Source organism: Balaenoptera acutorostrata, chromosome 5 (assembly GCF_949987535.1).
Source record: "Balaenoptera acutorostrata chromosome 5, mBalAcu1.1, whole genome shotgun sequence".
Lineage (NCBI taxonomy): Eukaryota > Metazoa > Chordata > Mammalia > Artiodactyla > Balaenopteridae > Balaenoptera > Balaenoptera acutorostrata.
This window is the reverse complement of record NC_080068.1, coordinates 25,654,129-25,680,814: the sequence shown is the minus strand read 5'-3', so window position 1 is coordinate 25,680,814 and position 26,686 is coordinate 25,654,129. Positions and strand designations below refer to the sequence as shown.

The 26,686-nt window shown below is 38.1% G+C and overlaps 1 protein-coding gene across 10 annotated transcripts in view; it reads left to right on the top strand.

Annotated features, from left to right (window-relative positions):
* The window catches only part of INPP4B (inositol polyphosphate-4-phosphatase type II B), a 779,792-nt gene that overhangs the window by 448,896 nt on the left and 304,210 nt on the right, over positions 1 to 26,686 (top strand). For all 10 annotated transcript variants that reach the window (XM_057546957.1, XM_028168300.2, XM_057546956.1 and 7 more), the window contains 2 exons: positions 2,188 to 2,306; positions 4,369 to 4,485. In XM_057546957.1, the coding sequence (XP_057402940.1) occupies positions 2,188 to 2,306; positions 4,369 to 4,485 (236 nt within the window). The remainder of the gene's footprint in view (positions 1 to 2,187; positions 2,307 to 4,368; positions 4,486 to 26,686) is intronic.

Genomic DNA, 26,686 nt, shown 5'->3' with positions numbered 1-26,686 from the left:
TCTCTATTTTTATTAGGAGTGAGTCTGAGAGGTTCGCTGATAAAATGGAGAACAGATGCTCACTTCTGAGAACTAACCACAGCCCACAATCAAGCCCGATAAGAAATCAGAAAAGAAGTAACTTACTTTGAGCAAACGTGTCATAAGTTCATAAGGTAGAGATGAAGCTACCAGCAGAAAGTGGACAAAATGCATGTGTTGGAAACAAGTTGACTCCAGCTTCAAAATCTAAGGAGAGATGTATGTCAATATCAGTAAATGGAGAGAGAGCTGTACACTGTGAGCAGAAAGCCAAGAGAATGAGTGATAAAATTAAACATTCATTAGGCAAGTGGAGGAAATGATCAAAATAACCACCAAAGAACAGTGAGGTCTAAATCTGCCTTTTTTTTCTTCTTCCGGTGATATGTTGACATTATTGAAACCTTGCATCAGTATTTTCTAAAACTAGATCTCTTGGGTTAGACAGTAAAGAATTATGGCAGTTGGTCTTCCAAAGAGAGGTGCCGTTATCTGAGAGAGGAATTCAGTATGCCAAGAAAAGAAATGGAACTGCTGGGGTATGATGTAAGAAAACTACCAGAGAGTTCCAGTAATGTAAATGTGAGCACTTACTATTTCAAAGCCTCTAGTTCTTAGTATGTAAAAATGAATAGTAGTTCAAAGCACTATTTTGAGAAATAAAGAGATAATTGGCAAAAGGCCTCAAAAATAATGATGGCTAAATAAACTGTTGCTATGAATTTGTTCCAAGCATGCTTTCCTAAGCTTTCCTGTACGGTTAGAGGCATATGGTTTAAATAAGGAAAATTATAACAAAATACCGTACAGGAGTAAAAGGATCTCAAAGTCTGTCAAGAAGAAATTAAGAAGTTGAAGAATTTGCCTAGCATTGCTTAGCTAGTAGAACTGGCCGAAAACCAGGCCAGTTTCATTCCAAAGCTCCTGCTTTTTCCTCTGTCCCATTCTGCTTCTATAAATGAGCTGATCCTGTAAGCAAAGGAAAGGTGATAATTACATTTATAATTTGCTTTGCTTTCAAGTTTCAGGTTTAAGCCGTAGTACCTCTGTCCTAGTAGGTGTACACTGTTGCAGAGCCAGAATGTAGCTTAAATACTTGGGTCCTTCCCTCTCTTTCTGCACTGGTCAGAGGCGTGAGATGTGGATGGTATAGAGCCCAGCATACTCTCACCATGAATCCGTGACCCAGGGCTACGGCTAGTCCCTGGTCCCAGCTCCAGCCTGACCCCAGCCACAAGCTCAGCCTAATTTGAACCTCTTCCCTGTAGTGAGGACACTTTGCATGATACTTCGGGATCCAAATGCAGGTAGTAAAATTACTATTTCAAAGCCAGGTGGGGAAACACCTGAGGAGATATTGGACTTGCTGAAAAGGAATTTTTTTTGGACTTTTCTTCCCCAAATTGTGGGAATGATATGTGGGAGGAGAAAATATTCAAGTAAATATGGTATGGTGGAGAGCGTCTGTAATATGAACCTGGTGTCTCAAGGGAAAGGTCTTACTTTTGTGGCCCCTGGGCAAGAATTAACCCATCATTTTTCTTCCACGTTTCTGCCGCCCAGACTTGGCTGGAATCCTGGACAGAGGACGCTTTTAACCCCTCCATCTCCTCCTCTGCTCCTTGCCCGGGGCTTGTGTGTTGTTGTGATAGGGTCGCCTCCCTTCCCCGCGTCTGTCCCTATGTAGGACTGTAGGAGGCCAGCTCTAGTGAATAGATAGGTAAGGACCAAGCGTGCGTTCCAACATTTGAACTAACCCAGCCAGTGTCAATAAGGAGAAGCGTAAAGTTCCCCGGATGTGGCCCAAGTCAGTTTACTTAGTCTCGGGGTGTGAAGGAAAGCCCGGGGTTTAATGACTAATAAAAGTCGCTCAAAGCCCCTGAGCTGTGTGTGCCGGGTCACACATGAGAGCTGGGATCCGAGGGCCGTGGAGACTCGCATGAGCTGCACATGTGGCCAGTGGAAATGAATTCTCAATTCCGCTCCGCAGCACGTGACTTCCTATTTCTGTAAGGTACTTCCAAGGGACTTCCTCTGTAAAATCAGCCAGCGTCCCAGAAGATTTCATTCAGCGCCGGCGCTGAGTTTCCTTCCAACCCGGGACAAAAGTTTTCCCTGAGATACGACGTTAGTTTCTCTTCTTTCTCTTTTCTTTGCCCTTGCCAGCATGCAAGGATCTTGTGGCTCCTGTACGTGATCGAAAGCTGAATACACTGGTGCAGATCTCAGTAATCCACCCGGCGGAGCAGGGTCTGACCAGATACTCCAGCACGGAAATTGTGGAGGTGAGCGTGCTGTGTGCCTGATTTACTCTCGCTATCTCTCAGTCTCTCTCTGGATTTGAGCAAACAGCTGAAATGCTTTAGATCACGGCCTGCAGCTCTGCTAGGTTGCAATCCTCCGTCATTTAGGAAAGCATACCTGAGGTTACTAAGCATGCATTTGCAACTTACCAGAATAAACAAATGGGGAAAGAACTTGCCTTTTTTATAAAAGACCTATTTTTCTTTAGTAAGTAGAAGGAAAATCCCCACTCTGGATCTTTGAATAGAGTACTAAATGGGGGGGGGGGGGAAATATATATATATATATAAATTTTAAATTAAATGGAATGAATATTTCTTTGAGGGGCAAAAAAGAAAGTTGTAAATTACCTAGAGGCGTTTTAAACCTAAGTGTTTTTGCCCTTTTCATTTTTTCCTGTATTCTTCAGATTGTCTGTGGAAGCTTCATATTCTCTGCCTTTCGTGCATGTCAGAAGCTTCATATTCTCTGCCTTTCGTGTGTGTCTTTTTAAAGTATGATGTTTCTCAAAGAAAGGTGGATGATTAATTTGAGACACTGTAGTGTTTCTAGGCAAAAGGTGTAAATATTATTCATCCGATGAGAGATTTCCTATTTACATTTATTGTTGCTAATATAACATTCAAAATGTGTTGGGAGGAAACTTGTTATTGTGTTGGACCAGATTCAAAAGAGGAAGTGTTTCCCTTTTGATTATTTTGTTCTCATCACATATTTCACAGCCTTAGTGAATGAGAGATACTTATTCTCTGGGGCTAAAGAAAATGTTCTCTACACTCCTTAAGCTTTGCTTTTCTTCCACTTGGGAGCCCTGTCTGTTTTGAACGAGGAGTTTCTCTGCAGAATCTAAGTTGCCTACCCCAGACCTGACTTGCTCAGTGCCATTGGTGGAATAAATGATTCAGACGAAACTCCATTCATTTCTCTAATGGGAATGACCCAGATCCTACACGTAGCCCTGACTCTGTCCTTGGGAAACTTTAGGTTCCAATGCTGGTATCGTTTGTAGTTAATGCTGTGGTTGAATAAACAAAAATAGTCTTATTCATTCAAGGAAAACTAAAATTGGAAAATTGTTCATTTATATGAAAACTATTTTCAAGCATTATTTCAACTTGATTATTTTAAAAATATTGTCGAAACGTAAAAGAAATTATTTATTTTGACACATTTATTTGAACATACATAGCTGTTGTTGACTGTTTCATTCACTGCGTGTTCCAGAGCATCTAACACCGTGCCAAACAAAAAGCAGTATTTGTTGAATAAAAGGAAGAAAGAATGAATGAATAAATGAATAACTTCAGCTTCCAGAAACTTCCATAAACAACTGGCTTCCAGAACTCTAGCAAACATCTCCATGATATTCAGCACTATGCATATTTAAATATAGATATAAAATTTAATGTTGGATGTCAGCTCTCTAAAAATGAATTCTGAGGCATGGAAAAACCCTGTGCACTGCATCCTGAGCTAGTAATTTCATAGCCCCGAATGCATCATATTTAGTTTCTTTCATTAGTTTTCAAATCAGTCTGAGAAAAAAAATACAGCTGAACATCTAAAAACAAATGGACGCTATCAGAGCATGGCTTTCAATTGAATCATTACAGAAAGGAAATAAAGGGACAGCGTAAGATTGCCAAATGGTTCTTGATGAGAAAAGAGCTTCATTTTAATTTGATCAGTCAATATCTCAGGTTATTTGCATAAATCACAGGTTATGTCCATTACATGTATTCTAAATGGACTGACAACTGACCCTAAAGAAGGGTGCTGCATATAATGAAAATAAATTGTTTTTCAAGATTCTTAGCAGCTCTGACAATGATGCAGGGCATTTACTATCAACAGCTCTATCAGTACTTTGGGGCCCTGGGCCGTGTTGTTCCCTGTGGGCATCATTTGGCAATTCAGATATCTCTTCTAATAGAACCACTTCCTAGAAAAACAGACCCAGACACTTTCTGCATTCTCATGTGTCACTGCATGCTGCTGACTGCTGCCTTATTGAATCAAAGTTGTCTGCTTGTGCTGTTACAGGGAACAAGAGACCCACTGTTCTTGACTGGTGTCACATTCCCATCTGAGTATCCCATCTATGAGGAGACCAAAATAAAACTAACAGTCTATGATGTCAAGGATAAGTCTTATGACACTGTAAGTACTTGTACTTATTTCTTTCTTTGGGAAAAGCAATAAGCTTTTCCAAACCATTGGGTTTTTGATGTAACTGGCATTTTTCGAAGAGGGGCTTTGTACTGTGTTTATGGTTGTCTTATGTTTATAGTTTGCTGGGATTTCTTTCAAATTCATTTGGCTTAGTGCCATACTGGCAACTGGTTAGGAGCAAAAGCTTTCAGAACAGCTTTTCCTCTTTTTCAGGGAGGCTGGCTGATGTCTTGGTTTACATTTTTGTTGTTATTGCTTTAGGAGTTGTTGAAGGAGTAGCACCGTGAGCAGAAAGCAAGTGGAAGAGATTAAATAATGTTTCAGAACTTTCTAGATATTGTCATTATTCTAAAATGGGATTGATAAAGTGTTCTGCTTTCACAATTTATTCTTTTACGTACTGAATAAGAGAAACTCCCTCTGTTCTTCTGACGTTGTCCGTGGGACCAAAGCAAACAGAGGAGGAAGTAACCGTCAGCATGAGGCAGAAGCTTTCACTGGCCTAGTTACAGGAAGGTCATGTCAAGTCCTGATGGTCTTTTGTCCTAGGCTGTTCCTACTGGGTCTGACTTTTCTTCCGCTTGAATCAGTGGGTTCAAGTGAGACCGTTAGGTACCCAGGCACTGCCTCTGGAGCCCACTCTGAAAATCCCTGGACAGGAGAGAATGATGTTATTGATAGGTGTTGAGAAGGGGTTGGTTTAGCCCTCTTCTTTAAATCTCTCCCATCAGCATGAATTTTTGTCTGTTTTCAAGGCTGGGTGAGCTATGGGAGTATTGATGGTCCACAATGAAGTATAAGCCAGGAAACACTTTGAAGGCAGGTAGACCAGTAGGTTCTGGGAGAATTCTTCTTGAGGCTATGGGGTGCTGCCCGGCTTGGAGAGTCACACACACCTGGTTGAGGGGAAATGCACCTTTCAGCTCTGCCCTCACTAGGCATTTCTGTCTCGCTCATGAGTCTCTCTTTCCTTTTCATTCTTTACCCCGAAACATGTAACATAGGTAGATGGTGGGTATATGTAACAGAGAAAAAAATCTTCTGCATCGAAGGCATTTCTACTCAGCCCCAGAAAAGTTCATGTCTTCAAAACTGCAGAAGAAATGCCCAATGAAATGCGCAGCACATATGTGGTATAGAAACAGTGATGGCGGTCAGGTAGAGCGGTTGAGAAGGCAGACTTTCTGGTTCCCGTTCCACTTTGTGACTCTGGGAGAATTGATCCTCATTTATATTTACCTGGTGGGGGCAAAGGGGGTGTTGTAAGGATTAAATAAGCTAATATATGAAACATATTTAGAAGACTTCACAGCTACAGATTCGTAAGTGCAAGTTTATTATTGCTGTAGTTATTGTTTTGGCTGTTGCCTTGTGGTCTCTCATAAATAGTAATAATCAAATAAAAGAATATTAACCAAAGGCTTTTCCCATATATACTAACTTTGTTTTTTCTTAAGTAGTCCTACACTTATTATTTCTGACTTCTTTGAAGAAAAGTGGAAGATAAAAATATATATATATTTTTTAACATCTTTATTGGAGTATAATTGCTTTACATTGTTGTGTCAGTTTCTGCTGTATAACAAAGTGAATCAGCTATACGTATACGACGCAAGAGGGAGTGGGTATGGGGATATATGTATACGGTAAAAATATTTTAAGAGACAAACATTGGGGTTAAAGCTAGCAACTAAAAAAAAAATTAATATTTGCCTGGGAGTTTTGTTTTTACCCTTTCTATTCATTTTCCTTGATTTTTGAGGTAACAAGGAAAAGGAGTAGACTGTGATTGGGGTATCTGGACCAAAGACTATGCACAAAACCTACAGCATGACTTTTTTTTTTTTTTTTCTTTTGCCTTCTGCCAAGAAGAGAGGGAAATGAGGGAAAAAATCATAAAATTGGGAAAAAGGGAGATATGGTTCAAATGGATGGTGGGAGGAGGTGACACAACTATGTGGAGAAGTAATAAGCAGGGAGGTGATCAGGGTGACAGGGAAAGCAAAGCAGAAACTATGGGATTTTATGGTTTTTCCAAGCACATGGTCAAATTCAATGCTCCCAAAGGTCCCAAGGTGTAGACAGGATGGAGAATATGGAAGGGCCAGAGTTATAGAAGCACTGTGCTACAGAGATGAAAATGTTGAGCTCTTGGGTTGGTTAAGTCCTTAGAGATATCAGAGTTAGAAATATTAAATACCAAAGGTGTTTCTATCCCCTTCAATCTGCCTCATTTAAAATGTTATGTATGTTAATGCTCTAGGGATAAATAGTTAGCTTACTCATTAATTATGCTTTTTATGGGCTTCTATTCTGAAAACTCATTAATTAGGGTCTTTTAAAGACTTTCTTCCTTGATCCAGAGGTTTTATCACATAAAAATACTGAACAGGGCTTCCCTGGTGGCGCAGTGGTTGAGAATCTGCCTGCTAATGCAGGGGACACGGGTTCGAGCCCTGGTCTGGGAAGATCCCACGTGCCGCGGAGCAGCTGGGCCCGTGAGCCACAATTGCTGAGCCTGCGCGTCTGGAGCCTGTGCCCCACAACGGGAGGGGCCGCGATAGAGAAAGGCCCGCGCACCGCGATGAAGAGCGGTCCCCGCACCGCGATGAAGAGTGGCCCCCGCTTGCCGCAACTGGAGAAAGCCCTCGCACGAACCGAAGACCCAACACAGCCAAAAATAAAGAAAGAAAGAAAGAAAGAAAGAAAGAAAGAAAGAAAGAAAGAAAGAAAGAAAGAAAGAAAGAAAGAAAGAAAGAAAAATCCTTTCATTGCCTTTCCAGGCTTGCAATTTAAAAAAAAAAAAAAAAATACTGAACAAACTGGAATCCCTGCTGTGAAAGAAGACTTGTGAAATTTGAACATACTTAAGAAATGCAACCAGCTTTCATTTACCAAGTGCTGTTAATTAAAGCATAACTTCTTCCTTAAAATAACTAACAGTTCTGGTGATGGAAGTGTAAATAGAAACACAGTTCATTAATATGCTAATAGTCTCCATGGACATGTAGTTTTTATCCTGGCACCTTTTCTCCATTTTTTGCCATAATTTTTATTGGGGTATAGTTGATTTAAAATGTTGTGTTAGTTTCTGCTGTATAGCAAAGTGAATCAGTTATACATATAGCCACTCTTTTTTAGATTCTTTTCCCATATAGGTCATTACAGAGTATTGAGAAGAGCTCCCTGTGCTATACAGTAGGTTCTTATTAGTTATCTATGTTATATATAGTAGTGTGTATATGTCAATCGCAGTCTCCCAATTTATCCCTCCCCCCCTTTCCTCCCCCAGTAACCTTAGGTTTGTTTTCTATATCTGTGACTGTTTCTGTTTTGTAAATAAGTTCATTCGTATTACTTTTTTAGGTTCCACATACAAGCGATATCATATGGTATTTGTCTTTATCTGACTTACTTCACTCAGTATGACAATCTCTAGGTCCATCCATGTTGCTGCAAATGACATTATTTCATTCTTTTTTATGGCTGGCACCTTTCCTCTTATTTCTTAAGGTTTGTTTTTTTTTTTTGGTGTGGAGGTGGATGCAGAAGTGAAGGAGGTGGCAAGTGGTTTTAAAGTACAGTTTAGATTATGGGCATTTAAGAACCTAATTATTTTAAGATCATAATACTTTTAAGGATTAAGAAATGAAATTATGAATATTTATGTGTTTTGGAAAATCAACAAATTACGTGCATGTATTTAAAAGGAGTTCAAATATTTGATCCTAGTAAACCATTGATCATATTAGGACAGGACAATGAGATACTCTCTACTGGCTGAATACTAATTAATGGAGTCAGCTGACTAAGTTCCTTGTCTTTTTCTATTGAGTTTATTATTACTTGGAATTAGCCGGTCAGATAAATGCGTTACCTTGCCATCTCACGTTTGTTTACATACATATTAAAATTGGAAGTTTTGAAAGGGATAAGATAACCTTCCATCGGCGCCCTTGATGCAGCTATTATCTAACTTGTTCTCGTACTCCTCTAAACAACTGAAGCCGAGATTGTCTTTCTTAATAACTTCAACAGAAATGCAATCAGTCATTGTAAAGAATGAAAAGAGTCTAACTGCTGATTCAGAAAGACTCTTGTGTCCCCCTACCACATCCTTCATCCTTCGCATTCATTGCAATGAGTCTCCCTCTGCAGCAGATGGATGGATAATGCTTGTCAGGTAGGGAGGCTGGAGTCGAGGGAGATAGGGTCATTATTAGAATTAGAGTGACCTTTCTGTTATTTTCCTTACCATAAGGAAATTATCTATTTTCTCAGAATGGGCTGTTCTAACACCCAGCTATTTGGTGGAGACTTTAAAGAGTGAAATTGAAGCCCATGGCTAGAATATGAGAGGCCAGGTTCTACCAGGGAAGTTGATGTCTTCTGGATATATACTGGTTGTAGACTCTTTTTTAATACTCTTGCAAACTGGAACAACATAGACAAAAGTGTTTTTAGCACATCATTTACAATGTTCAGCCCTAGGGAAGTAAGCTGGGAATCTGGGTCTTTCATACGTTATAGCAAAAACTCAGAGGAAGGAGAAATTTATGAATGAAAAGAACATCACCATCAAACCTTTCTCTTTTTCCCCTTCCTCCCAAGCAACACGGTGTTTTGGAAGGTACTGAAGAAGGTTCTTTCCACACCCAGATGAGGACCACCATCAATCTAGAAACACATGATTAGGTCACCAAACTGTTTTTGCCCATGGTAGAAATTTAAATTTCTGATGTATTTTCAGGACTGCAGATTGACTTCAGTCCTTTTGCTCTAGGGTTAAATAAATGTTTGCTGTCTCCCCAGATTGTTAGATGTTTAGCTTATAGGGCAGAGTCCCATGTCCAATAGACACTGAACATTTCTCAGGTGAGAATCTATGTCCTAAGACATTTTTTACTGCCAATAAGTAACAACTCCACATTTGTACCTTTCAGAAAAAGTGACCTTATCTAGATTGGATGTAAATTTACGTTTTTAAATTTATTTTTATTTATTTTTCTTTTTTTGGGCCACACCGTGCAGCACATGGGATCTTAGTTCTCTGACCAGGGACTGAATCCCTGCCCTCTGCAGTGGGAGTGCAGAGTCTTAACCACTGGACCTCCAGGGAAGTCCCCTGGGTGTAAATGCATTGTATTTTGTGTGTTATACGTCCAAGGAGTTTAGTACTAGTACGATTCCCTAGGCAGAATTATGCAGTTGTTTTTATGTTTTTCAATGGAAAATAAAACCATTTTCTATTTAGTATACTTTGGCTTGGCTTGATTTTCTCCATTGACTTCTTACAAATTTAAGTCTAACTATACTTGTTGAGACAAATTCTGTGGCTGGCCTTCCACTCTACCTGGAAGATATGGTGAACTGGGTAAGGAAAAAGAAATTAAGATTACTGATCACTAAGTATATACCAAGCACTGTGTTTAATTTTTAGTTTCTTCTTTAATCTCCATAAAACTTCTTTGAGGGAAGAAGTAACATTATGCCCATTTTAAAGGTGAAGCAATTGGGATTCTGAAAACTTAAGTAGGTCAAGTCAAAGATCCTTTATTTTTTCCATGCTACACTATGGTACGTACATAGTTGATAGGATTTCTCTCATTTTTCACTCGCACAATATGATATTTTTTACTTCAACTGATACTTTAAAAGCATTCTTCATTTGGAGCCTAAAAATTGGTTAATTGAGAAAAAATGTCAATAATCAAATATAGGAAAAAAACTCATATCCAAACATTTTAAGCACTTAAATTCAGTATGTATAACTAACTGCAGCTGTCTGAAAAACTTTTGTAATGGAATGACCAGCTACTATTCATGAAAACATAGCTGTTATTGCCTGTTGTGAAATGGCTACATTTATGTCTCATACTTTTGCTTTTGTCCCCCTGGCCTTATTTTTCCCTTTTCTTTTATGTGTGCTGTATGGTCCTCTCAACCTCTTCATTCACTCAGCCTTGGCCTTTTGGAATGCTCGCCTTTATGTTTTGACATAGTTTGCAAGGGGAGTTGCCAATTCCATACGGAAGTAGTTCTAACATGTTGCCGCCCTTCATGAATGGATAAAGAAGATGTGGCACATATATACAATGGACTATTACTCAGCCATAAAAAGAAGCAAAATTGAGTTATTTGTAGTGAGGTGGATGGACCTAGAGTCAGTCATACAGAGTGAAGTAAGTCAGAAAGAGAAAAACAAATACCGTATGCTAACACATATATATGGAATCTAAGAAAAAAAAAAAAAAGTTCATGAAGAACCTAAGGGTAAGACAGGAATAAAGACACAGACCTACTAGAGAATGGACTTGAGGATATGGGGAGGGGGAAGGGTAAGCTGTGACAAAGTGAGAGAGTGGCATGGACATATATACACTACCAAACGTAAAATAGATAGCTAGTGGGAAGCAGCCGCATAGCACAGGGAGATCAGCTCGGTGGTTTGTGACCACCTAGAGGGGTGGGATAGGGAGGGTGGGAGGGAGGGAGATGCAAGAGGGAAGAGATATGGGAACATATGTATATGTATAACTGATTCACTTTGTTATAAAGCAGAAACTAACACACCATTGTAAAGCAATTATACTCCAATAAAGATGTTAAAAAAAAACCATTAAAAAAAAATTATCTTCCTTTCTACCTGTTGATAAGTGGTATATATTTACAAAGGGCATATTTATATTTTATTGAAGCATAATTTACATACAATAACAGGGACAGATCTTAAGCGTTCACTTCGATGAGTTTGACAATGCATATGACTATGTGGCCTTTACCCAAGGCAAGATGTAAAACATTTTCATCCTTCTAGAAGGTTCCCTCGTATCCCTTCGCAATCAGTTGGCACTCCCCCACACACACTGTAAGGCAATCACTTTCCCATATCTACGGACATATATTTGTTTTGCTTATTAAAATTTATGTGAATGATATCACGTAGTGTGCACCCTCTTGTATCTGGTGTTTTCTGTTCAACATAATGTTTTTGCGATTCATTCATGTTGCTCGGTGACTTGATTACTGAATGGTATTCTGTTGTAGTCATACACCACAATTTATGTATTCATTCTCATATTGATGGACATTTAATTGCTTTCAGCTTTTAACAACAATGACTAAGTCTCTATGAACATTTGAGTGCAAGTATTTGTTTGAATTGTCCTTTTATTCTGAGGGGTAAATTTTATTTTTATTCTGAGGGGTAAATACCGAGGAGTATAATAGTTACATTATAGGTCAGATACCTGTTTAACTTTTCTAGAAACTATTCTTCAGAATTATTTGCAACTTTATTCTCCTCCTCTTAGTAATTCATGGGAGTTCTAGTTACTGCACAAACGAAGATGCTGTCAATCTTTTTCACTTAGCATTCTAGTAGATATGAAGAGGTATCTCATTTTGGCTTTAATTTGCATTTTCCTGGTGACTAGTTATGTTGAGCAGGTTTTCCTGTGCTTATTGGCCACTCATCTTTTTTTTTTTTTTTTAAATGAAGTGTCTGTTCAAGTCTTTTGCCTATGTAAAAAAATTGGTTTTCTTTTTATTGTTATTTCTAAGAATTCTTCATATTTTGTGGATACGGGTGCTTTTGTTAGATATATGTGTTACAGTTTTCTGTGAGTCTTTGGCTTGCCTAATAATTTCCTTAATGATGTATTTTGTTGATCAGAAATTTTAAATCCTGATTAAGTCCGTTTTTCATGCATAGTAAGTGCTTTTGTGTCCTAAGAAATCTCCCTAACCTCAGGCCGGGAGAATATTCTCCAGTGTTTTCCTCCAAAATATTTTATAGTTCTAGTAGCCTTTACAGTTAGGTTTAAGCTCCATCTCAAATTATTTTTTGTAATAGGAATAAGGTAGGGATTAAAGTTATTTTCTCTTATGTAGATATCTAGTTATTTCAGCATCATTTGTGAAAAATACTTTTTTCTCCACTGAATTTAGTTGGTACCTTGAGTGGAAAATCAGTGTCTACTGATACATGTGGGTCTGTTTCTGGATGCTCTGTTCTGTTCCATTGATCTGTTTGTCTAGCTTCATGACAAGAACATGATTTTTGTTGCTTCATAATAAGTCCTGAAATCTGGTAGTTTAAATCCTTTATCTTTACCAGCTTGTTCTTTTTATCGAGGTTGTTGTTTTTGTTTTTGCCAATTTGAAAGCCCTTTTTCTTTCCATATAAATTTTAGAACAACTTGTCAGTTACTTTAAAAAACCTTTTGGGACTTTGACTGGAATTGTACTGAATCTATAGATCAGTTTGGAGAGATGGACATCTTAATGACATTGAGTCTCGTGATCTATAAATATGGTATGGATATCATTCCATTAATTTAGGTCTTTAAACTTTTATGAGCAATGTATTTGTGTTCAGTATACAAGTCATAATATTTTTTAGACTCATTTCTAGGTATATGATTTTTTATGCTAGTATACAAGGTATTGTTTTAAAAGTACAGTTTTTAATTGTTGTTTGCTAATAGGTAGAGATATAATCATTTCTTTATATTGACTTTGTATCCAAGGCTGCAGCCTTGCTAAATTCACATATTAGTTCTAAAGGATTTTTTCATGGATTCCATAGAGTTTTGTAAAAGACACAATTATGTTATCTGCGAATAATGAAATATTTATGTTTCCCTTTCCAATCATTGTGCATTTTATCTTTCCTTATTGCACTGGTTAGGTAGGACATTTAATACAGTATTGATAGAAGTGGTAACAGTGGAAATCCTGGTTTTGTTTCCAAACTTAAGGGGAAAGTGTTAATATATCACCATTAAGTATGATCTTAACCGTAGGTTTTTCATAGATGCCTTTTTATCAGATTGAGGAATTTCCCTTCTATCTATAATTTTCTGTGTATTTTTTTAATCATGAATGGTGTTGGATTGAGTCAAACTATATTTTTCTGGTATGTGTTGAGCTGCTGAAATGTTTTTCTTATTTATTCTGTTAGTGTAATGAATTACTTTAGTTTTGTATGTTAAACCAACCTTAGATTCCTGGAGCAATTTTTTTTCTTTGATTCACTGCTCTTCCACGTCTTTGCCAAGCTTCAGCCTAGTATGTGGGGGAATCAACCTCTGCTCTTCACCCTTCGCCTTAGAGAAAGCCCTGTGCACCTTAGCAGTGAATCTCACTGCTCTTTTGCCCCCATCCTTCATTGGAATACCCTCCTGCATGATGTGACATCCCATGGGAAAAAGTAGATGGATGGGTGAGACTCAAGCTGTGACTAGGGCTCCTAGGGATTCAGATTTCTCACGCCAGGTCACATGGGCTCATTAGAAATTCATTACAAGTTCAGCTGGTTTCTATGGAAGATCCTCTACTTCCTGCTGCTCAGCCAAGGATGACACCAGCCCTGGGCATTTCTTCCTCTACTAAGGGTCTGTCACCATCTGGATTTCATTTCCTTTTGGTTTATTTATACCCTCAGTTTTCTGATAGGTTTAACAAAAAATATGATTTGGTGGCATATATGACCTCTTCTCAGTGTAACAACGGGAGTGACAATCTCTTGCAACTTTTTACATCTTAACCAGAAGCAGAAGTGCTACTTATTTAACATCTTCCCTTTAGCATTTATGCTATTCTCTGTATATCTGCATTTCCATGTCTTCCTTTAATTTCCTCTTCTCTGTAGTTACATATCAAGTGCATTCCATTCTACCCTGCTCTTTACATTGTTTTCCCTTTTCTCACATATTCCAGTTCTTTCTTTGTTCCCCTGTCCTCTGCATGGGCACAGTACTTGCTCTATATCATCTGTTCAGAGATTTTTGTTTGGATTCCCACAATAGAGAAAAGGATATTCATCAATACCTCTTCACTTTCCAGAAGAAAAGGTTGTTTGCATGGAGAAAGACTGGCTCTTAGACAATAACATAAGAAAATGAATTTACTCATGAAGCAAAACAAGCTTCTTACAAATTTCTGGGGGCCATAGCAGAGTGGCTGCTTGACCATGAGGTAGCCATATACTTATTTTATGGAGATCAGCAGAACTGTAGTTTCAGTGTTTTCACCCTTGACTGTCTTCAGATGTGTGAGTTATGGAAACATTGTTTAACCTAGCTTAAAAAAGAAAAAAAAAAAAACCTAAATAAAACATTAATTAATAAAAGAAAAATTAATTTGCTTTTTTAAAATTAAAGTAGAAATGGTTAGTTAAGGCCATTTCCCATTCTCTTTCCAAAACAGGGTAACTGTATTCATGTTCATCAAAAACATAGAGAAACTTAGTCTACCCTGTATTCCCTAATGGAATACTGAGATTGGTGGGGATTAGTGATCCTCGTAATATTTAAAGAGTTCTTCCAAGTTGAGAAGTAGGGTCAGAAAATTGAGCAAAGTATGTGACAAGCCAGTCCTCAGGAAAAAAAAAATCAAATGACCAAGAAACATAAAAAGTGTTCTAACTGTATTTTCTTGGAAACACAAATTAAAAGAGCAATGTGATCATCAATTTTTGCTAATAAACTGGCAAAAAATTTAAAGACCATTGCTGGCAGGAATGTGGGAAAAGTGCCCTTTCGTACAGTGCTGATTGAATGTAAAATTTTACAACTTAAAAAAAAAAAATCTGCCAGCATCTAGTCAAATGAAAGGCAAGTGTACGTTTTGATTTAGCAATGTTACTGTTAGCTGTCAACCTCTTAGACGTAAAGCCACCAATACCTAAGGATATATGGAGAAGAATGTTTGAGCATTACTGTGAAAAATTAGAGGGAAAGTGTGAATAAATTCTGGTGTATCCTAATTAGGGATATTATGAAGCCTTAGAAAAGAACGATTAATTAATTGGAGCTCTAAAAGTAGACTTGGAAGAAGATCCACAAGGTATTGCATACTTGGGAAAAGCACGATACAGAAAATAATGTATAATAGAATACCATTTTTTGAAAACGAATAATAAAAAATGCCTTTATATATGTATGTGTGTTGTGTTTATAGTTAAGCAATATATAATTGTAAATGACTGTTGAATATGTAGAAAAATATAAGAGAATAAATGCAGTGAATGGAATGGGGGAGAAGAGGAGTAGATAATGAAAGAAAAAGAAAGAAAGGAAACAGGAGAGCATGAAATAAAATAATAGTATGATCAAACAATCTTGCTAGTGGATTTTCCGAAAATAAAATAAAATAAATGTAACTTTAAAAGGTAAGTGTCATTTATATTACTTCCATGCAAAATAAATTGTCCTCAGAGAAGTGTCACTTTTGCGTCCTCAAGATTCAAAGCAGGAGGGCTGTCAGTAGCCTGGATGGGAGGGAACTGCTACAAACAAGTGGCCACCTATAGGAATGCTGGCAGGTGCGGGGCAGTGCCTGGGGAGATGGCAGACCTGAGAGACCTGCCGTCGGGGGAATCATCTGTAGGGAATGAAGGCAGTAGCTGAAAACCTCACCAAGGCCAGTCAGAGCAGAAGAGGAAGAAGATGGTCATCATTTGCATTACTTGATGAAGCCCTGGGAACTCCCTGAAATAACTAGGGGAACTTGTAGGGGACTCAAGGATCTGAGATCACAAGTTGGAGCTCCGTCTTCTGGTGCTGTTGTAGTCAGTAAACTGGATAATGAATTCATGCTTCCAAGTAGATTTAGGAGCATTTATTTATTTATTTATTTATTTACCTGCTAACGCCAATCAAATGATCTGATAACTGCCCACTGGGATTTGTGAGTCTAACTTGGACCCTGAACTGAGAGAGAGTTTATCTCTGCTTCCCCTTATGTCCCTCTGAGATATTGACCTCATTCTGAGAGTTTTCAAGCATGTGCGGGTTGTTACCATTTTTCCAGTGGCTTAGGCTGTGGGCGCCTGGCTGGCCAGCTCTGTCTCATTCATGCGGCAGCCTTCTTGGCACAGCTGTGAGGGCAGGTGGAAGCTTAGGGGACATTCTATCTGATGGGGCGGATCCCTGAACAGCCCGACGTGGGCACAGAGGACGTGTGTCTTGCATTGGCTTCCTGTTCCTGCTTGGTTTTGCAAAGCTGAAATGTGGTATGTTGCCAAAACATTTCTTCTGATTAGAAAGGAGCAGAAACTAGTGATTTAAAAGGTCCTTGTGCCATAGAGCTCAGAATAGCTTTTAATTACCTTAAGTTTATATATGCAGCACAGTGGGAACAAAGGGAAATTCTAAAGAAACCTAGGCTTTCTTTAGAGTCATTTGAATGGAACGATAATTACAGCTAGGTTCCAGCTGGTACTTAAGTTCACGTGAAAAGTATTTTTAAACATACGGGGAAAAGTCATGTGTATCTACCAAGGCAGAAGGTGAGGCCACATTCTGAAAAAAGTTGAGGGACATCTGGTTCCACATCACAAAGATTTTCTTCTCAAGTTGCCATGAGCCCGGTTACTCAGGTTTCATGGCAGTAAGTCAAGCTATCTTTTAAGATGTTCCCCCTTGAGGATGGAGCTAAATGCTGAGGGGGCAGATGTCCTAAGGAATTCAGTGTGTGAGTTCACAGAGATACTGGTCTTTCAGACAAACCTGGGTAATAGTTTTTAACCAGGAGAGAGAGAGCAGCTCTTGGAAGACACTGTCGAGATTTGTTTAATCAGAAGGGGTCTCTAAGGATATTTAAACTTTTAAATAATAGACTGATAATTTTTTAAACTGCCGTTTTGTTTTTTGTTTGTTTTGAAAAGGGCACTGATAGTCACCTTAGCATGTTGGAATGTGGGAAAGCAGTTTCCCAAGAAAATCTTAATTGGATAGGATTTAAGTGTAAACAAGAGCTCACCCACCTCACCCCCGCCTGCCCACACTCAGGGAATTTGGAGCATGTGTTATGGCTACAACATTTGCTTTTCATTCCTAAGTTTAAATTGAGGCACAGTGAAATGTTCATAGCAGCTTGCTCTGGCCTCCAAGCAACAAAGAAACTGAGGGCTCATATTAGAAACTCTGGACACGTGCTTGTGTCTTCATACATACATATATAACAATTTTAAATATGAGTATGTACACGGAGTAAAATTCACAAATTTGTATTTATGTACATTAGGTAAGGCTTTAAAGTTGAAATTCCAGGATCAAGTTCATTTGTTGCCATGCAAGGCCAAAAATATGCTTAGGGCAATGTTAATATTCAGAGAAATGTTCTTCTATTTGTAAAGAGAACCTTTTCAGTTAGTGTAGGCTTAAAGGCAGAAGGATGTCTTTCAAATTCTGTTTTATTGCCTTCCCCATTCTGCTTTCCCCAGCACACACATGTAATAGTCGCTTCCCCTTGGTATCAGTGTCTTTGACTTTGAACTTGCAATCTAAACAAGTATCTGAAAAAAGACAATACCAAACTGGAGATGAATTATTGAATTGTTCTAAGAGACCATAAGAGGCATTTGAAAACCACACCAGTGGGTGCAAGAGCAAGGTTTCTGAATGCCATTATGGGAAAATCAGGTTCACATGGTGTTGGAAACAAGCGTAGCAAGGACGTTTTCAAACTTGGGATCAAGGATACAATTCTCTGTCCCCTCAAGGATCCTTTCCCAATCGTGATGCCACATTGAGAATAAAGAACATCAAGTTTAGAATCAGAAGCTCTAATCTAAAATCTGCTACTTAGTTGTGTGGCTTTAGACCAGTTATCTTTTTCGGGTCTCAGTTTCCCCAGCTCTGAAATGGAAACCATAATACTTGCTCTGTCTACTGCTGAAAGGAAAAGAGGCTAACACATGTAAAAGTGCTTTGAAAACTAAAAATACAGTAGCAATGCAAGTATCATCATTGTTTACTGCAGATATTATTCTTGTACTGAGGGCATTCTTTCCCGAGTGACACTAGTGTATTTCCAAGAGAAGGGTTAGTGGTTTCCTGGTATTAGACTCCTCAAGGTTGACCATGTTTCCAGTGAATTGATCAGTCTGGATATCTTGTCTGTGTTCTCGTGAGATGATTTGTGGCTGGGTGCTGAACCTATGCTGGTACACCAGAGCTGTTTCAGTTTGAAACAAGTGACTAGCAATGAATAAGAATCAACTTACTCTGTTCTTATTTTAATATTTCATTAACCTGATACTCTGTATTCTGATACTCCAATATTCATTTCCTGAGTATTTCTTTACAAAAAGGGAGAAAAACAGCAACAGATAATGCAAGGCATGTCCACATTTTTCATTATAAGAGTCATTTCGATACCTGACTCTCATCTTCTGACTTGGGTTACAAGGGACATTGTGTCTATGGGTCTATCTTCTGAAACCACACATGAGAAAGAATGAGAGAAAAAAAACCCTCTTCTTTAAGATTCACTTTTCAAATCATACTTATACAGATGGGCTGACCAGTGAATCACCCTGTACCTCTTTTTCACTCTTCCAACTCTGAGTCATCATCCAGTTTGATTTTTGAGACATCGTTGTAACTGCCCCAAATGAAATGCTTTTATAAGTTTCTTTGACCTTGGATATAGCAGAAAGTAAAAGTGGAGAATAAAGAATTCTTTTCCACCTTCCTTACAATCTTGCTTTCTTTCTTAAAACATTTGTTAGACGGAAGCAGAATGTTTCTTCTCTAGTCTGACCTCATGAAATTCATGAATGCTTAACTAGATGAGACTGCTTGAAGGAACTTCTGAGACCAAAGCCACCTAAAAGTTATGAAAAAAACCTTTTTTGTTGTTGTTTTTCTTCTGCAAGGCAAATGGCTTAAGCATTTAGACTCTCAGGAACACCAAAGATAAAGTAGAAGAAAAGGCTTATGAGTTATTAATTAATTAAACATCAGACCAGAGTACAAGTGGTATTTTTGAATGGCAGATTAAAGGATAGGATTAGCTTACCCTATAGCTATACATATTACTTCACCTTTTACAGCAGTGCTAATTTTATTTGGGACATCACAGAAAATAAAGAACAAATAAATTACATAAAACTTCAATAATTACAAAGAATTTGTACACGTAGTATTACAATTGAACCTCATAGAGACCCTGTTGAGTCAGGGAGCTAGGAAGTAAATTTAAATAATTTGTTCAAGGTCATATTGAAATGTCAACCAGAATCTCAATCTTCTGATATTGAATCTATTGGAGTGTGGGAGGTTTCTCAGGAACAGTGAGTTTCCTAACTCTATTAATAATTTGAAGTCGTTGATGACTTTCAGTCAATCTGCTGCTGAAGGTGACCACCCTTGTAAATGTGGTTAAGAACTTCCTCTTTAAATTGACCTCCAGGAAAGGGAAGAGGGAGAATTTACGTTTTGAAGGCTCTATCAATATCTGGAGTAACTGCCTTAGGTAATGCATCTTTCTCCTGGGTCAGCGTATCTGCCTTCAGGTGCTGAAATGCCCTGATGACCTTCCCATTGTTCATTTCAATTTGGATACGCCTACCTTGGGTTCCCATGTAGTAGCTATAGCTACGTTAGTGTTATTTGGTGCCTGTCTCAGGTTAGCTGAGTTACAGCGTGTAAGACTTCAGTGTCGGTGAACAGACATCCTGGAGGAGCTAAGCCACGTTGCCAAGTGATCATGAGATCTTATTCTAGGATGCTGACAATGTCATGATAAAAATAGTCAAATGAGGAAAAAAGCTGTATATCTTAATGCTGTTTCCTCCAATTGGAAGTTCCTAGAGATTATTTGCTCTGCCCTGTTTAGTCATGTCACAATTTATTAATTCACTTAAGTATTTTTAAACTTATTCTGTGAAATAAGAAATATTAATATTGGCTATATTAAGAAAACATAAAGATATGACAAATGCACAGGCTTCTTTATATTAATTTGATTTTTGCTACCATAAGATTGACATACAGACGAGATATCCATGTAGAAATATCTAAGCAATCATTTGGAAATAGGTGCATGGAATTAGGGGAAAGTGACAAGATTTATATTGTCTGGAAACACCTAACAGTCGCTTAAAAATTATTACTTATTTTTTCTCACACAGCAAAGGGGAAAGGGGAGTATTATCTCATTCTGTGCTGTTTCCTCAGGAAAGCAAACTTGTCCCAGACTTTTTCTTGCATTTCATTGGCTAGAATTGTGTCCCATACTCATGAGTAATAGCAAGGGAAGTTGAGAAAACAAGTATCTGTTCTTTCAAACTTTCTTTGTTGGAATGTGTAAAAAAAGAAGCAAGTTAGAAATGACTTTTGAATTATGAAGTAACCATAGTATTTGGAATAAAGATTTGGAAGGCACCTTTACAGAAGTGATTTTTGAAAATGAGAGAATCAGGAAAGAGAAATAGGAGAAAATGATCAAAGTGAGAACCTTGGGAAATAGTGACTATGGAGAATGAGAGATGACCAGGTTTCAGTAAAAAGATAAGGAGCAACCTCACAGCCATTAGGATGGCTATTGTCAAAACACCAGAAAATAACAAGTTCTGTTCCTCCATGGCTAGGGTGTGGAGGGAATGGAACCTTTGTGCACTGTCAGTAGAAATGCAAAATGGTGCAACTACTACTGAAAATAGTATGGAGGTTCCTCAAAAAATTAAAAATAGAATTGCCATGAGATCCAGCAATCCCACTTCTGGGTGTATATCCAAAAAATTGAAATCAGGATCTCAGAGATACTTGTACACCCATGTTCATAGCAGCACTATTCACAGTAGCCAAGAGGTGAAAACAACCCAAATGTCTATCAATGGTTGAATAGATTAAAAAAAAAAAAAGTGGTATATACATACAACAAAATATTATTCAGCCTTGAAAAAAGAAGGAAATCCTGTCACATGCCACAACCAGATGGACCTTGTTGACATTATGCTGTGTGAAATAAGCCGATCACAAAAAGACAAATACTGTATGACATCATATATATGAGGTATCTAAAGTAGTTAAATTCATAGAAACAGAAAGTAGAATGTTGGTTACCAAGGGCTGGGGAGAGAGGGAAAAGGAAGTTGTTATTTAGTGAGTTTCAGTTTTGCAAGATGAAAAAGTTTTGGAGATCTGTTTTACAACAATATGAATATACTTAACACAACTGAACTGTCTACTTAAAAATAGTTAAGATGATAAATCATAGGTTATATGTTTTTTCCCCACAATTTAAAAAAAAAAACAAACCTACCTCAGCTTTCTACTTCGGTCAGTTTGGGCTGGGGCCCAAAAAGTCGAATTTCTAACAAGTTCCCAGGTACTGCTGCTACCGCTGTCCCACTGGTCATACTTTGGGAATCACTGCTCTGACGTAAGACGTATCACTCAATCCCGTAATCCTCTGTTTATAGTCTAGCTCTCCTTCAGACTGTGAACTCTTAGAACAGGTACCATCCAGGTTGTCTTTACATCCTCAGGTTCTAAACCAATATTTGTTCCTGAATAAATTTGTGTTGAATAAAAAAAGATGGGAAAAAACGATTAAAAACAGTAAGAAAAAAAAAAAAAATGAAGAGAACCAGATTGTGCAGTGCCTTAGAAACCAAATTAGGGGGAAATTTTAAGATAGAGATGAAGATCAGTGTTGCCTAGTGCTACGGAGATACCAAGGAAGGTGAAAAAAGATGACTGGATTTAGTGATTGGGAGGTCAGCAGCCTTTCAGAAAACAGAATCCGAGGGATCAAGGAATAAGTGAGGTGCTGAGATTGTAAATACTGGGTAGCAAAAAGGAGAAAGAGGAAAGAAATGTGAGTGAACTCACAGAAAGCTTTTAGTTTAGGGTAAGTTTGAACACATTTGTAGAGAAGAACTAGGCCACCTAAGCAAACTGCAGGAGTCCCCAGAGATTCTGGAGTAGTGGGAATTAGGGGTTCCAGAATAGAGAGCTGGAAATTTCTTGATAATTAGTCTCACCTTTACTAGAAATTCCTGATTTATTATTATTATTTTTAATTTCAGAGTTTCTTCTGCAGCAGTATTTATGTTACAGTCTCTTCCTTGGGTCAGTTTACCACATGAGAAATAATGAAATACTTGGCTTGAACCTATTTCATTTGGGTAACAAGAGGAGCTGACAAGTATTTTTATTATGTGTTTGGAGATTCTGATGGGAAAGAAATCATGTTATGTGAAGGTCACCAGTAATATGACTTCCTTAAGGAACATAAGATGAGTGTTGCCTAATCATTTCTCAATAAAAATTTATTTTAACTAGTCTGACAAGCCCCAGGAATCCGAAATATTTATGATAAAAGAAAATCATGTGGAAGAATGAGAGAAAGAATATATATGAAATTACATTCAGTTATGGCTTATATATTCTTTTCCCATAGCATCTCAACAATAGGTCAAGACGGAAAGCCCTCCTCTCTTTTGGGGGAGATCCTTCTTTTTTCTACATCTTCCAAAATGTTTACCCAAATGGGTTTTGCTAAGAAATCCGGATCATTGGAAAAAAAATTATAAGGAAAATGTTAGCATGAAAAAATGCATCTTTGTTTGGAACTATAGTCTCTGAGATTATGTCTTAGATTGTGAGCTGTGCTCATCTGAACCAGGGTTTATTTCCAGGTTCTGACACTAATTCTGTAAGCGGGGACCAGTTACTTAATCTTTCTGGCCCTCAGTTCATTCAGCAATGAAACGATAATAGGAGTAAATATTACACAGGGTGGTTTTAAGGATAGAATGAAACGATTGGTGTAAATCTTCTCGTATAGCAACTGGCATGTAGTGGCTGCTCAGTGCAGGCTAGCTGCTACTGCTGGGGTTCTTAATATGATGATGATGATGATGATATTTCTATTTTAGCACCACAGTTAACTTTGGAAAAATTTTTGTGTTTTTTTTTTGTTTGCTTTAACAATAATTGCAGAAAGACTCTCAACTGGGAATGTGATAAAACCTAGTATTTCCTAAATGGCTGTTTACTTTCCATATTTAAAGGAGTGTGAGTGAACATACAGAAAGGTCTCGTTATATTTTGAATGTACGATCATCATTATCCTTATCCTAATAACAGCAATACCTTTATAGCACTATTCTGTATCACGCACTGTTCTCTAGGCTTTCCCTATTTGCTCATTTAAGCTTCACACACTACTAAGAGATAGATACTATTAGTATGACCTCCATTTTCCAGAAAAAAAAAATTGAGACACAGGTACAAAGCTCTTAAGTAGAAGTGTTCAGATGTAAACCAAGACATTTAGCTCCGGAGTCTGTGCTCTAATTAATCACTACATTTTTTTTTTTTTTAAGTTTTTCTTTTTTTATTTTTTTTTAAAGGCTTATTTATTTATTTATTTATGGCTGTGTTGGGTCTTGGTTTCTGTGCGAGGGCTTTCTCTAGTTGTGGCAAGCGGGGGCCACTCTTCATCGCGGTGCGCGGGCCTCTCACTATCGCGGCCTCTCTTGTTGCGGAGCACAGGCTCCAGACGCGCAGGCTCAGTAGTTGTGGCGCACGGGCCTAGTTGCTCTGCGGCATGTGGGATCTTCCCAGACCAGGGCTCGAACCCGTGTCCCCTGCATTGGCAGGCAGATTCTCAACCACTGCGCCACCAGGGAAGCCCCAATCACTACATTTTAAATGACGATAAGTAACATGGTAAATAATACTTATTGTCTGGATACCTATTATATTTTACCACGAGAGTGTTTTTAGTTGTATAGTTTAGGTCTTAAAGGGAGAAATTCTAACAATTTCACTAAAATATATTTTTCTCTAAGTGTTCGAGATTTCTGATCTTAGGATTTCAGCACCTTAAAAGGTCAAACGTTGTTACTCTATTCATCTTCTCAAACAATTTCTGCTTTATGAAAGGGCACCCATCTATTCAATATAGATGCAAAAGTAGAATTTATGACACATACAGGTCTTGGCTCTTCAATCAGAGTTCTTTCCATTATGCTGCATTATGTAGAGTCCAGTCAGATTCTCAAAATAGTAATTGTGAGAGCTTGCAGCTACTTGAGACCGATCTCTGTTCTAGCAAAGAAAAGAAATGATTCTCTTTAAAACCCTGTATATTTCAAGTCCAGGAGAGAAGTGCACTATATGCCCTTGTATTTATTTATTTACTTGTAGGCAGATACAGAGGGTAAGTCCTTGGTATCAGGGCTGAGATTGAGGTAAAATCTACTTAAGCTATCATGTGAGATACTATCTGTGGTGATTCCAAGGCAGCAGGAGTAAAGATGCTCAGGTATTCACTTCCAATACGAGAAGACAGCTAAAATGCCTTCCCGGAGAGGAAACACTTTTGCTGAAGGTAGGGATGGGAAGGATGTCATCAACCTTACTTATTTGTTCCTGAGAATGTGTCAAGCTGCTTAGTCAGAGGTACACATCCCTACCAACTGTCAGAAGCCAGACTGGAAACAAAGTCAGGACTTGTGAAGGGAAAACTGCCCATCATTGAAAGGCCTGCCAAGCCTCTCTGCCCTTTTCCATTGGCGAACCAAATCTAATATTTGCTGCCTGTTTTTTTTTTTAATTTTTACTTTTCTTCAGTGTAGAGCATGTGTTACGTAAATATAAGGCTCGAGTATCTAGTCAGAATCTGAACTACTATAAATATAAGGCTTGGGTATCTAGTCAGAATCTGAACTACTTTTATCAAGGTGATTTATCTTTAAGGAAAATCTAAAAGAGATTTAGAACTGTACACAAACTCCATGGGGACTCATTGTGCAGAGGTTGGTGTGCTTCATGAGACTGGGTGATTTTTCAATGTACCATTGTCCCAGGCTGGTAATTGAGTATTGTGAAGGTATTTATTTATATCTAGAACATGGACATAGGGGAGGAACAGACTTGGGTTTGAATATTGGCTGTTTATGAAGACTTTTAGCATTTAACCCTGGGTATTGAGTTTTCGCATTTCTAAAGGGAGGTATGAATAAGAATATGAATATAAGCTGCGATATTGTCTAGGTAGTCAATATGTTTATTTCTATTGGCATATCAGTGTGTTCTGTCAGAAGTTGTGTAGACACGTGGCCTAAGCCAGGCCAATGAGACATTACCTGATCTATCAGGATTTCGTTTTGCCTGGAAATTCTGGAGGAAGAAGCCCTCTTCTTAGGATATGAAATGAAGTTCTCAACAGTTTTGTTGTTTCTTGGGAAGAATCTGTTTGAGAACAAGAGGGAAAAATCAGAACCCCAAGAGTTCGGATGATATTAACACCAGGATTTAGGTGTGCCTGAACAAGAATCACCACTGTATATTTAGGGGAGCTGACAAATTCCAACATCCCCTACTTTTCTTTCCCCTTCCTCCCTCCCTCCTTCTTTCCTTCCCTCCCTCGCTCCCTCCTTCCCTCCCTCCTTCTCTTCCTGTTGGTGCCTCCTCCTCTCTCACCATCACCTGTAAGAAACATCCAAGCTCCTTAACCTGGCATACACGTCTCTTCTTGAAGTGACCCAGGCCTATTATCTCAGCAAATGTCTTCTTTTATTCTTCTACACACACCTGGAGTCCTGTATTTCCCCCAAAGGCTTATTTTTCTTGGGTTATTGGACATCCCATCATGTCTCTATTCCTTGGCAGTCACTCTTTTCCCTTTCACCAATTCTCCTCTTACACTCATCTGCCTATTATGTCCTGTGCAGCTCCTTTGGAAAGCATTCCTTGATGTCTTTTTCCATTAATTTAGGCCATTATTTTCTCTGAGCCCATAAGAGTTTGTACAATCATATATTTGAGCAATCACTTGGGTGGTTTGAGCATTTTGTTGCTTTGAATGCCTAGAACATATGCCTTTTGACTTACAGTAGTATCTTTCACCATTCTGTAGTCTCACTGTCTCTCAGATTATGTGGTTTTGGAACGAACAAATAAGTATGTGCAAATAACTTTTTTTTCATAAATGGTTACGTGCTATACAGGCAGTAGTTATTATTATACAGAACATAAAGGAAAAATATATTATTTACTAATATTACATGATTGAGGGAATAGGGATGCCATTGTCCAAAATTTTGAATATTGGAAAAGAAGGAAATTATTATTTGGCTTTGGAGACACTGAATTTAAGTTGATAATGGTACTACTGAAAGTACCAGATTTTAACTCAACGTGTGGAATAAGATACAGAGAAGAATCCTCACTTGACACTAAACCATTTATTATTATTTGTGACTCTTATGTTACAGTGTTACTTGGAAGATCTATGAGAAATTAGGTGTTTTAATTCCAGAAGCAGGGACAATGACCTTTGTTTTAATGGGTTATTTTGTATTTGTAAGTTCCAGGGAATTGTGTGCTAAAGAAAGTTCACTCCTCCATCTTTAATCTACTTGAATCAAGGTAGGAAA